The sequence below is a fragment of the Coptis chinensis genome, chromosome 3 (assembly GCF_015680905.1).
Source record: "Coptis chinensis isolate HL-2020 chromosome 3, ASM1568090v1, whole genome shotgun sequence".
Taxonomy (NCBI): Eukaryota; Viridiplantae; Streptophyta; class Magnoliopsida; order Ranunculales; family Ranunculaceae; genus Coptis; species Coptis chinensis.
Window position 1 is genome coordinate 9,563,306 of NC_141458.1, and position 14,954 is coordinate 9,578,259.

At 35.4% G+C, this 14,954-nt stretch overlaps 1 protein-coding gene and 2 long non-coding RNA genes across 7 annotated transcripts; 1 reads left to right on the plus strand and 2 right to left on the minus strand.

Moving 5' to 3' along the window:
• The first annotated feature begins 46 nt into the window (after positions 1–46).
• On the plus strand, positions 47–4,755 carry LOC147507796 (uncharacterized). Its single transcript, XR_015217811.1, has 3 exons — positions 47–163; positions 3,540–3,691; positions 3,798–4,755. It is a non-coding gene; the product is annotated as an uncharacterized LOC147507796 (long non-coding RNA).
• Positions 4,502–8,100, minus strand: LOC147507797 (uncharacterized). 5 transcript variants are annotated; one of them, XR_015217804.1, is made up of 5 exons: positions 7,475–8,100; positions 6,692–7,294; positions 6,126–6,198; positions 5,746–5,916; positions 4,502–4,793 (listed from the first exon to the last, which is right to left on the minus strand). It is a non-coding gene; the product is annotated as an uncharacterized LOC147507797 (long non-coding RNA). The 5 variants fall into 5 exon arrangements; XR_015217805.1 differs by having other exon boundaries at positions 6,126–6,195; positions 6,692–8,100; XR_015217803.1 differs by having other exon boundaries at positions 6,692–8,100.
• A 58-nt stretch (positions 8,101–8,158) lies between these two features.
• On the minus strand, positions 8,159–14,854 carry LOC147507798 (protein TOPLESS-like). Its single transcript, XM_086596457.1, has 15 exons — positions 14,587–14,854; positions 14,404–14,471; positions 13,513–13,572; positions 13,339–13,434; positions 13,057–13,184; positions 12,704–12,935; positions 11,681–11,830; positions 11,507–11,605; positions 11,167–11,313; positions 9,828–9,938; positions 9,556–9,735; positions 9,345–9,473; positions 9,148–9,243; positions 8,713–8,901; positions 8,159–8,323 (listed from the first exon to the last, which is right to left on the minus strand). The coding sequence occupies exons 2-15, from the start codon at positions 14,416–14,418 to the stop codon at positions 8,159–8,161; spliced, it is 1,797 nt and encodes a 598-aa protein (XP_086452583.1). The 5' UTR covers positions 14,419–14,471; positions 14,587–14,854.
• Between the last annotated feature and the right edge of the window lie 100 nt (positions 14,855–14,954).

The following is a 14,954-nucleotide window of genomic DNA, read 5'->3' on the forward strand; positions in this document are numbered from 1 at the left end:
ATACCCCTGTGACATAAGTGAAAAAACTGTTCATCGACCCCATTTTTTTCTATATACTAAGATAGAAGTTCTGAATGATATAACCAACCCTAGTCGGCCACCCAAACTTTGCCTCTTTGGTGTTACCTGACTGTACTGTTCTAGGCTTTTTGGTCTCTCCCAGGTACTCAATTTTACTTTTTCTCTTAACGTTGAAATTGAATTATATTCTAATAGTACTAAAAACAAAAAAGAGTGGTTAGATTCTGAGTACATTACTTTTGTCCACATAATATTTCTACAATTGGGAGAGACAATACTGTTGCATTCTATTTTAGAAAAACAAATTACACCAACTATGTGTCTGGCCAACTGAACAAATCTAAGCGTGACATAGACACTTTCTAGATAGATGTAACCTACAAAGCATCGCGTACCGTAGAGGTATAATTTGTCCTTGCTATACCAGTCGTGGAATACAACTTCCCGCAAAAGCCAATACTCAGAAATATAATATTATTTTTAACTTAAATTTTTTTTTTTGGAAAATACCAATTTCTTTACTTATATTTCTTTGGTCTATTTCTTTAGTATCTCAAGATTGCTCAGAATGCATAACCAAAATTCAAATAAATAAAATATATCCTTAAGTATCTCCAAAAATAAAAGAGAGTGTGGAGAAAACATTAATAGAAGCATTAAGTAAAATAGTGATCTTAGCTGCATCAATTTTTTGCCAAAGAGATGTACATATCACCTCTTTAATAGAAGCCACACTTTATAAACTACTTTTTTTTTTTGTTAAAAGGGTAATTATGTTATATATGCGAAGTGTTACAGGTACAAAAGGTGAAAATGAACGGTCTACAATTAGTCAAATTTTTTAAATTGTTAACTACATTTCATAAGTTTGGAATTTTTTGATTTTTTTTATTATTTGTGACAATGTTTAGAATAGTTAATAAATCATATCTACAAAAAAAAATTAGCCTAATCCAAAACTTATAAATGTCCTAACGATTTTGAATTTGTTTACTTGTTAAGATAAAATATGTCCCCAGAACCCCTCCCATATAATACCTCCCATATAATATAATATTCTCGGTTCGGTTTCTGATACACAAATTGATCCATTGACAGCCTTAGCAACAACTAGCTAGAAACTTTAAACTGTAGCATACCCAGTAATAAATAGAGATATAGTAGCACTACCAATATCAAAGTTCAAACTCTTCCAATATATAACAGTCTGAAAAAACTAACAAAAGACAATGTATTCATCCACGAAATGACATATGAAAGTCTGAATAACAAAATACACGATCTACATAAACCAGAACAACACTACAGTTTTCCACCTACCCTGAAAGATACAATAAAGAGAGTGAACTTTAAATCAAGAAAATAATAGCATTATGATATCAAGAAAACCTCTTTGATGCATTGTTTGAGAGCTTCTAGTAAAAAAAAATGATTCTTTATTTGGTTCTAAAGATTAATTTCAATGCGTAGATCCGTAAAAAAATACCCTAGCTCAAGATTAAAAACTAGCTGTGAAAATGTATTCTCTCATGGAATCTAGTTAAGTGGGTTGGATACAGTCAACAAAACAGATTTTGCAATTCCAGCTAGCTATTGCATATAACAAAATAGATTTTGCAATTCCAGCTAGCTATTGCATGGTGTGTCTCCATGTGCTTCGAGACGAGTAAAAATCCACTCCTTAGCGTTTAGGAGTGAAAAGTCTCATAAGCACTCATCCACCACACATCCACCATCTTTTAATTAATAATGATTAACTATAGTTAATTAAAATCTAACAAAATATTTATTTTATTCTCTCTTCAAATAATTTTTTTTGTTACAAATCTTTCATTTCTTTATTTTTCCACAAAAAAAAATGCAGTTAAAATTTTGAAAAATTGTCGTTAAAACAAAAAAAACAAAAAAAAAGATAAAGAAAAGACCTTGTATAATAAAATAAAAACTACTCTAATATTTATGGGGAAAAAACACTTAAATTTTATTATAATTATTAAAAAAAAAAACTTAAATGCAATTACAAATTACAACTTTATTTCAAACCAAAATACCGATATGATAATAGCCAATACAAAAAAAGTTGAGAAATTCGCGTTGTAATTGAATAAAGGAGAACCCCTTGAAAAATTTGCAACATAAACAAAAATGTTAATTGAAAAATAACATTTTATTTTATTTTATTTTTATGAAAACACAAAGAAAGAAAAAAATTTGTGAAGAAAAATGAGATGATTTGAAGAGAGAGTAAAATAAATATTTGGTTAGATTTAATTTAACTAGAGTTAATCAATAGTTAAAAGATAGCGGATGTGTAGTAGATTGGTGCTTAGGAGACTTTTCACACCTAAGTGCTTAGGAGCTAAAAACTTCTCTTTCGAGACACTGTTTTCATACTTCACATCCAACCCACAAATGGGGCAAAGATATGGTCCAGCAGCTCTCTTATTTTTCAACTCAATAGTAAGTCTTGTGTTTCATCGTCTTTTAAAAAAAATAGGAATATTACTTCTCTCATTCACTAAACATCAACATCGGACCACCAAAACAACTTAAAAACCACCTTTTATCAATGGGGTTTTGTATTTTAGAGAACACTGATTTTTTAATAATGTAGTATACTCAAAACAACAAACACCCATATAAACAAAAAAGTGTGCAATAATCTATCTAAATACCATGCATAATCAGTAGACTCATTTCATCTATATACAAAAACGAAACAAAAGCATGAAAGGATACTAAACCTGATGTGAATACGTTTTGCTACCTTTGATTTTCTTCTTCTTTTTTCTCCCTTTCTTCACCGTTTTAGTTAGGGAGAGGAGTTATGTTACTATTTTTTTATTGCTGAAATATAAAAGTATTTCTAGGTGTGGAAGTATCACCTGCATATTTGAGGCTGAAATTTTAGGCAAGTATCCGCAAAATTTGACCAACTCTAAATTGAGGCAAATATCAGTCGCAAATTTGGAGTAGGGTCTACCATGCGCAATATTGATACTGTCGCATGACATTACACTGTCGCCCCATTGAAAAAAGTTGAAAAAAAAAAAAAAAAAAAAAAAAACCACACAACATTCCCACTATCGCACCAAATTGAAAAAAAAAATACTGGAGTTTGTTGCATGCTTGTCCTAATTATTTGTAAAATTTGTTATCATTATCAATAAAATTTCCACTTAAAAAAAACAAAAACAAAACAAAAAACAAAAACAAAAACAAAAACAAAACAAAATAAAACAAAACAACAACATTGGCAATAGCGCGCGATATTGTCATTGTCGCGCCTCATCCGCATCAAAAACCGCAAATTTATATCCACGGATGCGGCTAGACGGGTGATACCTCCATATTTGTCTCCACCTAGAGATGGTTTTTTGCGAAATATACAGGTGATATTTCCACCTAGAGATGCTTAAAGAGAGAGTGCTCTGGCTGAAAAGTTAAAAGTTAAAATGAGACAAAAATGGGTATTTTAGTCATTATAAATCATATTTTGGAATACTGTGTTGACACAGTTATAGAGAAAGAATATTCAGAAAGAGATGGAGCACAAACAAGCAAGGAGCTGACCAAGTGTAAAAGGGTCAGAGCAGTCCAGCATAGAATATGGATATGGATATGAAGCAGAGCAATCAAACTGGATGTTGTGCATGTTTTCGACCACGAGGCATGTTCTTTTAAATTGAGAATTGCATGTAGTGATAATATCTACACATTGAGAATTGCATGTGGATATAGTCTAAATATCTCTAAGACATTCTGGATTTCATCAGGCTTGGAAATGGTTGTTTGTGTGAGAATGGGACCAGAGGAGTGGCTGGATCAATTGTTGTTTGAGCAAATACAATCAAATAACATAGAAAGCATCAATGAGTCGCCGATCATTGCTACTTAGTTTTGTCAATTTAACCTCAAGAATTGTACAAGGTAGTCACTACTCCAAGTGGGACCTGAACATCTCAACTTCCTCCAACATCCCCTACAACCCCTCCTGCTGGCTAAGCAGCATTAGAAGGTGAATTTGGAAAGGAACCAATATGAAAACCTCAGGATATATCTGAATTAAACAGTAATACGTTTGAGCTAACTGAGCAAGAACTTCATGTGACAACTAAAAGCGACCTATATTCTGTCTTGGTGCAATTCATTTTCTGAGTAAAACAACAATTTAGCAAGATTTATTTCCGTTAACCATTCGATTTCGGTGCCATTCATAACTCCAGAGTACAATTAAGTTACTAGGACCACAATGTGTGTTTACATGGTAGACTGGTAGTCGAGCTATCTCATAATGCAACCATTTTAAGTATTCTCATGCTACACCATGCAAAGATATTTTGCATACATGATACACGTATACAAGCTACTGATGACTGATGGATGATGCTCCACTAAACTACCAAAAAACCCGCCATCTCGTATGAGTGTCAGATCAAGATTTCCATCCATATCATTGAACTTTGATAATAACTAGATAAATATACTACACAATTTTCTCTTGCATATATGTTATAGAGTTCATGGATGTCTACAAATTCAGCTTCCTGATCTACGAGACCATGCATTGATTATTGTATATTCGGACTCATCAGATATTTTGAATAAAAACTTCCATGTAAAACTCGAGTAATAGACTTGTGTTCATCCTTTCAACTTCTTTGATGTAGTACTCGTATCTCAATAGACACTAAATGTTGAATCACGCAATGCAAATGCAACTGCAACTATTCCTTCCAATCGACATTATCATCCACAATGTTTGAGAATCCCTGTTAAAAGAAAGATTAGCAAATATGAGTTACCGCGGTTTCTTATTAATATATACATAACTGAAATGACAAATGCTCTCTTAATAACAGAAACAAAGACACATAGATAATCGATTAAACACTTGATGAATACATACTTCATGTGTACACGTTTAGCTCTTCAGATGATGAATTTTCAATAGAATGTGTTGCAGGAGTCAGGACAAACGTGTCATACACAAATTAGATGATCACTAGATAAAGAAGATGATATTTAACAGATAAATCCTTAATATGCAAATCAAAGTACAGCGTACTTCTTGTGTTAAATGTTTTGAATATGGCTCCATGTGGCATTCCTTAGATAAAGGGGAATTGCAAGGTGGAAAAATTGCATACTTGCAGTCCCGGACATAAAGATTACTTGCATTTTCAGGGAAGCCAACTTTACTGCAGATATATTGGCTAAGACTGGAACATCTCTTGCTGTTAATGAACGGGTAGTGTGGGAAGGAAAACCTGATTGGCTTCACAAATGGGAAGGATCATTCCAAACTTTCTACAGTTTTCAGTAAATGTAAACTATTTCAAATCTAGTTGGAGTAGTAGATACTTGAAATCACTTGACCTTAGAGTGTGCAGTATGTTGCAACTCTAAATACCCTTTGTACTTTCTTTTTACTTTAATACATTTAACCTTACGCAGCAAACAAAAAAAAATAGATAAAGGGGAATTTACACTTACAGTCAAGTCTTTTTTTTCATAAGGATTTCAGCTTACAAGTATAATGTATTATCTGCAAAAGCTTTAAATTCAAGCCTTTTCAAAATCACTTCTTTGGAGAGAAATTTAAAGGTATGAATCTAATAGAGGATGGTGCATGTGCATCGTTGTATAAGTACAATAAAAATGAAAAAAACCACACAAGTTCAGCAATGTCAAATGCAGCGTAGAGCTTTAATAGTTAGATACCTCACTATCTTCCAACACAAGAGTTTCTAGATGAGGAATGTTCTCTGACAATTCCACAATTGTGCGAATAGTAGCAGAACTTTTGCATCGCCTGTACCTCAGCTTCAGATATCTTAAATTATGAAATTCACTGAGCACAGCTTTAAAGGGTTGTGGCAGATCTGATTGAGCCTGTGACAATTAAAAAAGAAGAAGAATGTGAAACTAAATTATATTCTTCAACTTAAGAAAACAAAAAACAGTACGCGTTATGATTATATTGTTTTTCCATGTTCATTTTATTTCAACCATTATTATCCACCGTCAACTACTTCATTTGAGGAGCAGTGACACTGTGTTAGGATGACTGTATAGATTCTGGATGCACCCCTCTTGCCTACATGAATTTTCAAGAACTTCTTTTCTTCTTCTTCTGGGAGGGTGGAAAGGACTCTGTACACATGCTGCAATCTGCTGCAGAAATAGAAATGATACAAACAGAAATTTTGATATGGCGAACTAAACAAAACTAAGCATGATAGAGACGATTTCAATGTAGGTGTAAGCCTACACCTGCATACTGCATTAGCTAAGAGAGGTATAATTTGTCTACGCCTTCATGAACAGAACCACCACACGTAAAATCCCAAGTTTCACAGTAAATGACTCTATTGGAGACACAGATGACAGAACACTATCATTTTACCATTACATACACCTAGAAGAGCATGGCCCCCAGCTTAGGGCGTGCACCCAAGCACCCCTGTGAAAGGATGGGATTTGTGATTCTCTATGCTATAGCAGTCATAATCTTAAGTAATGGAAACACGATATAATATGTGATCTCATAATATCTAAAGTTACGGTTCCTGGTGTAATTGCTGCTAGAAAACTAGTTTTACTAATTTAAACTTCCGAATCAATGATTTATATCTTAGCTAGTAAAAAGAAGGAAATTAGATCATACCTCAAAAGCATCAAGTGTTAATGTTAAAGATTTTACATTAATGAGTCCTTCGAGAATGTCATTTAAGCACCTAGCAAACTTATCATTTCATCGAGGCGTCCCATCCTCTTCCTCATCCACAACTTCATTCACAAGTGCAATGTCTGCAGTAACTAGAGTAGACATATTTTCCGCAAAATACCCTCTGCACCTGCTGCCTTTGATCTGTATTACTTTGAGATTTGGAGCACAAATCTTGATTTGAGCTCTGAAGTTGATTTCTTTTATGATCGACATCTCCAAATTTGGGCAGCTCAAGAGTAAATCTCTACTCGAATATTGAGAATACTGGTGAACAGATTCTAATATCAAATTTCTTTTAACTTAACCTTGCAAGCTAAAGTCAACTGCAGGATTGATATACCCTTAAGTCTAACTTCTTGTACATTTCTTCTTATAACAGAAGCAATCCACTTATCAACTTCTTCTTCTAAACCACAGACAATATAACTCTTGTATTCTAGAAAGAATTTATATATGCCAGAGCCAGAGCCAGAGCCGACGAAGTAGAACTTGATCCACAAAGCTGGGAAACTTATCATAAACAGCATCGATCATCTACACCTGCCCACAAATCATTACCATCGTTATCATGCTTCACGTTGATATAAGGATTAGATACCTAGAGATATCTCCATCTATTTGAAACTAAGCTGGTACGTAAAACTTGTTTCATGTCTAAGAAAGAGAAGATGCAATGGATTAGAGGATACTGTCAACGTTTCTAGTCCCATTTATACATACCACTCCCGCTTCTCTCGTTCTCATCTACATTGCCACGTTCCCTCTGCGTACGACGGCACGACTAAACAAGTTTATCATATATATTTTTTTCAATTCCCAATTTATGGTGTTGATTGTTGAACAAGTTCTGAACATAGGGCTACAGCCTACAGAAAGAGAGAATGGCTATAAGAGCAACTGATGTATCTTGATCCTCGAATTATACAGTTCACACTATGATCTTATAGGTTTTTTTTGCAGACAATCTCTGATTTGGCCCTTTTCTGATCCTGCCTTGCATCATTGAGTAACACTGTAACCTACGTGCTAAAACACCTATGGCATGCAACTTTACCCATAGTTAAAAAGCAGGGTCTGCGTAGGTGAGACATATGCATACTCATTGCACTCATCACCTAGTTGGTTGATCAGAACTTCCTTGACCAGCAGCTATGCTTGACCCAGCACCATTGTCAGATGGGGGCAAAGATCCCCATTTACCTTCAGATTCTAATGGCTCCAGGACATGGACCGCACCATCAGTCAACCCCAATGCAAATTGGTTAGGTTCAGTAGGATGAGCAGCAATAACAAGCGGATACATTCTTGAGTTGTTCGAGCTGCCAACATGATATAGAAATTGTGACTTTATTAATGAAAACGTCTAGTTCCAAAATTTCAGTGAATCATAGGAAAATAATTACCTTATATTTGGGGGTATGCAATGATGGATGAATAATGACACCTTAATCTGAGGGTTATTGCGGTAAGAACACCAACGCTGCCATCCCCAAAGCTTGCATATATAGATTGGCTATCACAGGAATATGTAGCATGTGTAATAGGAACACTTGATTCTTGTGGTACCCACTGTTCAAAAATTTAAGATTTAATAACAAAATCACCAAATAGTAAGAGAAATAATGAAACCTAAAGCTTCCTTGCAAGAGCTTTGTACGCATCTTTGAAGGCCTACTTCAAAAAAGTGAGAGAAAACAAGTCTGGACCACAATCATACAACAATGTTTCTAAAGGCATAAGGGTTACTGATCGTGTTAATGAGCGAGAGCGATTTAAAACTCTCTAAATAATAATTCCAATGTAAGGGGGTCTGCACTCTAGTGAATCCCAACCATAGCGGAGACTTGATCTCCTCGGCTTGTTTGCAATTAATCTATGTTATTGATGAACCATTATACTAATAGAATACTTTCAAGTAACATAGTATACGGTAAAGTTAGGGGCCATAATGTACACACCTGTTTAAGGCACTCTAACTTTGATGCCTCGTATATGGCTATCTGTGTCTCGTGTACAGTCAAGAATTGTATCTGATCTTGGTGAAATTGCACCCGCGTCTCTGCAAGAGAGGCTGGAACTCGCCCACTTGGAATCTGCAAGAATTTACTGGCCTGTTTCTCCCATCCATCGGTGCTCCAAACACATAACTGGGATATTTTTGGGCATTGAACAAAAAAAGAAGGAAAGATGAGTTATTCCTGTTTTCACAGCTCCGAAATTGTTAACTGAACAGAATTACAGAAAAAATTGTTACTAAAAAGATGCACATATGTATATATTAACAGGTTACACTTGAACTCTCCCACTGTAGCTTATTATCAATTTACGCTATTTCTGTAACAGCATACAACTAGATAATTTTAAATTTGTTTCTGTTCAACATGTGAGGCTACCTGAGCATCAGCTCCTGATGATACAAGCACATTCAGAACATTGGAAAAGGTAAGACCTGTTACTCTCTTCTGATGGCCTTTGAGTTTGCTTTTAACCTGTACAGTGCATAACGTCAGAAAAAAAAAATTAAGTTCAGTTCCACGCTTTTAATAAGATGATTGACACTTATTCAACTTCAGTTCAGAAGAATATAGACCTCATCAACTCTGACATTATAGATTTGAATTGAGGAATCATCCATGCCTATAGCAATAATGTTATTGTCCTGTGGATGGAAGGCAAGAAATGTTGCTGCCAGAGGTGGGGGCATGAATGTTGTCATCGTCTATGCCAGGAAACCAAGTTAGAAAGTAATACAAGGAAAAAGAGGAGCACCAAAAAGTGAAAAATAAAAATAGGCAAATTACCTTAAACGTCATCATATTAAAAAGTGATATTTTCCCTCCGGAGGCTGACATGACATAAGAATCATTCTTTGAAAGTGCAAAACAAGGAACTGCATCTTCAGGATTTGCCTCACTTGTTTCATTAGTCATCAATATTCCGCTAGAAGGTTGCCATAATTGAGGTGGCGCAATAGAAGATGCCTAAAAAAGAAAAGGGAATTGGAAAGGTCACGATTGCAAAAAAATGAGCTATCTGGGTCCAATGAAAATTTCTTCCATAAAAGGGTCAATACCTTCCCCATAGGGTTACGTTCGTTTCTCTGCCATTTCCAGAGCTTGTGAACAGCATTAGATGCTAATGCTAAGATAGCAAGTCCAGAATTTGTATAAATGAGTCTAGAAACCTGAAATTATCACCAGAAATCATGACAATTAGAGCATTACACGTATATCTAACAAACATCACTATAATTTCTTTTTGATCGGTATCAATCCATCATTAGTAGATTTTAATTTCTTTATCTTACCACCCTCCTGAACATCCCTATAGCTTCACTGTAATTAGAGCATTACACGTATATCTATCAAACACCACTGTAATTTCTTTTTGATCGGTATCAATCCATCATTAGTAGATTTTAATTTCTTTTTCTTGCCACCCTCTTGAACATCCCTATAGCTTTATCTTCTATTTCAAAACCACAAAACTGTTCAGCAAATTTTTGTACAATACTAAAAATCCAGTCCCAAGTCCTCATAAAGGTTTTTCACTTACACAGTAAATCATATTTAGTCATCGATAGATCAAAGCGTCATAAGATCACATCAGATTAAGCAGTATCAATTTTTCTTTATGCTTAAAAGATAGAAATAGCTGCCATATAGTTCCTATGATCATGTGAAAATTGAACATTCTTTCCTTTTCTTTTGGCTGGGGCATACAACGTTGAATAGATGTAAAACAAGATGAAGATGAAAAGACGATTTAGTATCTTGGTTCTACATACTAAAAACCATTCAAAAGAAAAATTACATACATGTTATGAACAAGTTTCAATTTCTCACGGCCAAAATCAGTCCTTTAACTTCTCTTATGTACTTTAGTTCATCTTTATCTCAGAACTACTATTTCCTTTGGTATCTGTTAGATCTACTATGTTCCTAGTGAAAATCGTATGTATTCTGGGTAAATACTATTTGATTGACTAAAAGTAGGCATGAAATGTTTCTCCAGTAAGTAACTAATTTTGGTAACTTACCAGTTACCACCTTCTTAAGAATCCCAAATTCCGAACCCCCCTAGGAAATTTTCCTTGTGGGGAAATAAGAACTATTTTCCCTTGTTAATGATGTGTTTTTCAAGGCATAAGACAAACATTCTCCACGGACACTTTTCTGTTAATGTTTTGTCATTTTACTATTATAATAAGAATTAACAAATAACTAAACTGATGCCTGGACGCTTTTCCAATTTTCCACACCAAATAGTTAGGCTGAATCGAACACCACTATCAAAATTTAACATATGATACCAACTTTTAGCAGCAAATACTCCCGTTCCACATAAAATGTTACAGAAATGCAGAAGTGCAATATTGCATGAAAGAGAAAGGTAGCGGCCTTGAAACGTACCCTTACTGGTAATAAATTATCAGGTAGCTTCAGGGAGCGACATTGAGACGGTTCATTGATTTCAGAAAGCTTCCAAATCTTAGATTTCTCCATCGACTCATCTACAATTCTGGGCTTCACATCTGCCAAACTTCGGTTGTCTCCATTCTACAATATTTTTGGAAAAATTAAAATTATGTAATCACCCCAGTCAAATACCAGCATAGTAAGTACACACAATGACACAACCACAGAGTGCAATCCACACTAGACGACCTAGATGCTGAATAGTATAACAATAAGAAGCATCCTTCAAGGAGGCAATAAAATATACAAGATACAGATAGCAGCAATTGTGTACCAGTCCAATAATGGAGCACACTGGGGCACCTCGATCTGCAACCGCAAGACTTGTTCCAGGATTGACACTAGCACCTCCCAATGTGCCTATTGTTGATGCCTGCATCACAAGCCATTTTTAAAACTAAGCGGCCAGGTCTACATCATGAGATACTAAAGTTCAATATGAAACTACCTTTGCAACATTCTCAGAAGCAGATCTAGGAGCTTCAAATGAGTGCAGAAGGCGAAGCCCATCTGTATTTGCTAATATCTTGATCCCATTATCATTTGTTGAAACAGCCAACATCATCCCTTCCTTATTAAATCGAATACGAGGAGAGGCCTGCATACATTTTAGAGAATACTGGTTACTTACATGTGGAATGACAGCTTCGAGACAAATGGTAATCATGTGTCTAGGAAGACCGTCTTACTCCTCTCTAGGTATGTTGTCAGAGTTTATGGATATGAGTACATATGTTTTCTCATAATATTGTACTATTATGTTACCAAAGGAAGGAGATTACATATCTAAACCACATTTTTTATTTCACATACCATTGTGATATTCATATTATCATTTCAACATGAAATTACAAAAATTCAACAAAAGAAAAAGAAAAAAGAGATTAGAAAATCTGAAAGGCGTGGATAATTGAACTAGCTAAAATCTACTAGGGAAACATGAGCTAACTTGCTTGAATTCATAAATGAGCTTACAAAATACTTTCGAGGGAAAACATTTTTTGTTCTTACCCAGGCACCTATAGGCCATATTAAAAGGCAGGCCGATCTTCTACCATGTCAATATTCATTACTAGTGGCGATCCCAACAAAAACACAAGGCAGCATAAATTCATTTACATGTATATACCTAGGTACAACCATATAAGGCATAACAGGCAGATTTTATACGCATATAGGTGATATAGCCCTATAGGGTAGGTTATTGCAACTCTCTGTTTCATGGGGTCACGTCAAAATATTTCCAACCAATTCAAAATGTCCAATTAATCCAATCGGGGACAGCAAAATGGCACAATCCTAGAATTTTAATCCTCCATCCATAGCTGGTAAGGTAAGAAACTTGCAACAAGATATTTGCGCTTTTCTCCTCACAGATTCTGATGAAGGGGTGTATAAAGAAGGTGTCGTATACACATACATACTTGCATAGTAAAACAGGTACATATACAAATAAATATTAAACACTCACTGGCAATCCACCATCTGCTTCAATGGTCGTCATAAGGTTAGGATTTTCCATATCCCAAATCTTAATAACAAACTCATCACCAACAGCCAAAAACCGGTTTTTAGTTGTATCAAACTGCACAACCCCAATCGATCGCTTACGGAAACCCTGATAAGTTCGCTTGACAGCTAAACTTTCATTCCATTCCACAAGATAACAATCTCCCTCTTTACTAGTTCCACATGAAAAAACCCTACAATTATCCATAGATGCGGAAAACATTTCAGTTAAAGGTACGTACAGCTCAAGAAATCAATCTAGTCAATAGTGAAAAGGCAAAATAGAATGTTAAAAGAAAGATAACATTTTCCAACCTCGTCCCATCGGCATTGTAGGACATTGTTGTACAACAATGACCAGGTGCATCATAGTCGACTCTTGATCCCAAATTGTCATACAACCAAGCTTTAATCTTCCCATCCATAGCCATCGAAAAGATAAACTGAACAAGGAAGAAACCGGAAAAAACAAACAATATAAATTGGAGTATGTGAGGACGCAAGTATGGGGCAAGCATGGGGGAACCTAATAAAACAACAAACCAAAACAAGGTACAAGTCATAATATTCAAGAAGCTATACTAGACTACAGAATACCTGGATGTTTTCCTTGTAGTGAGGGCATACAGAAAACACAGGTGCTTCGTGACCTTCAAACGTGTATTGCTTGACACCTGTGACTGCATCCCACACCTGCATGACTTTATCTTTAATGATTGAGGTCGTATACTTCTACACAACATAACAAAAAATGGCATGGGCCAAACATACCTTGGTAGCCTTGTCATCTCCACAACTCACAATGCACACAGAACCAATATGAGCATCTATCTGCATAAGATTAATATATTCAAAGGAAAATATAAACTCAGCAAATCTACATGTGGCTGGGGAAAAACACAATAGGGACGGACACAAAGAACTAGAGACGAAGTTCTTCTCCTATCAGAAATCTGTGTCCCTAAACATACTTTGACACTTAAACCCATAACTGCCTTCAATCCCAACCTCCTAACCAAGAGACTGGTATAGAAAATGAACGGCATAGAATAGCACCAACTCTGCGCAGTTGGGTTCTTCTTGGGTCTGTTGTGGATATTAATTACCTTCAGAGGTCAGCCTAACAATTTTCATATGGGCATTCTGACATGAAGGTTCTTACAATTGTGTATAGTCTAGAACATTTTTGAGAAAAAGAGTCAAAACTGTTAGTCTGTGACAAGCTCCTTGTGGCTTCAACTTAAGTTCTCGTAGACACTAGGGTTTTTACTTTGGCTTGGTAAACACTTGGAGAAAGGATATCTGGATGATTTTGGTAAGGTGGATTACTTCAATTCTTCTGGCCCTAGTCATACACCTACATTCTAATCAGTACTGGTTCTTTCTCACAGGAATAGCTGTCATATGAACCAGACATAGACAACAATACAAGTATAAATTGACTTGCAAACCTCTAGGTGGTGTCATATATCATCACTGCTGTGGTACGAATATACATGCACAATGTGCTTGTTATATGCTACACCTGAAACAGATGAGCAAATTAAAATAAGTAGCGACAGCCTCTGGTCCATTCTCGCCCTCAGGAATATCGCCTAACATTGTAGTCTAGAATTTTAACATATATATTAACGTCAGTTCAAAGGACTATAAAAAACATACCAAAAAGGGCACCATCAGGACTCCATGCCACACGATTAACAAATCGCAGTGTCCTTGACTAGAGCCGTCTGTTCCAATAATTTTTATTAAGGAAAAATAAAAACCAAATTAAGTTAATCTTTCAATGTTGATGTAGAAAGGAACTACACTCTTCTAAAGCTTACTTTCTGCAGAAAGTTTTACCTGCAGGGGCACCGAGCTTGTTCCAATGACCCAAACTTTGAATTTCCTATGAGCAAGCCTCTCCCTGCTACCCAACTCCCACACCGCAATATCACCAACATTTGTCCCCAGTGAAAATGAAATGTTCATTGTTATAAAGCATCTTCGACATATCATCTTTTTCGCAAAGGAAATCTTTTTGGAGAAAGTAAAACATTTAATTCATTGCCAGGAATACTAACAGATTTGATGACCCTTCTAGGAAGTAGAAACCAGCATCATTTTTCATTTGTGTTGTGCATGGCTGACGGTGCAAAGGTCCTCTTAGTTTGGGAAGGTTTACAAGATAGCCTTATCTACTGTATTGAGGCACTGATAGAATTGGTATA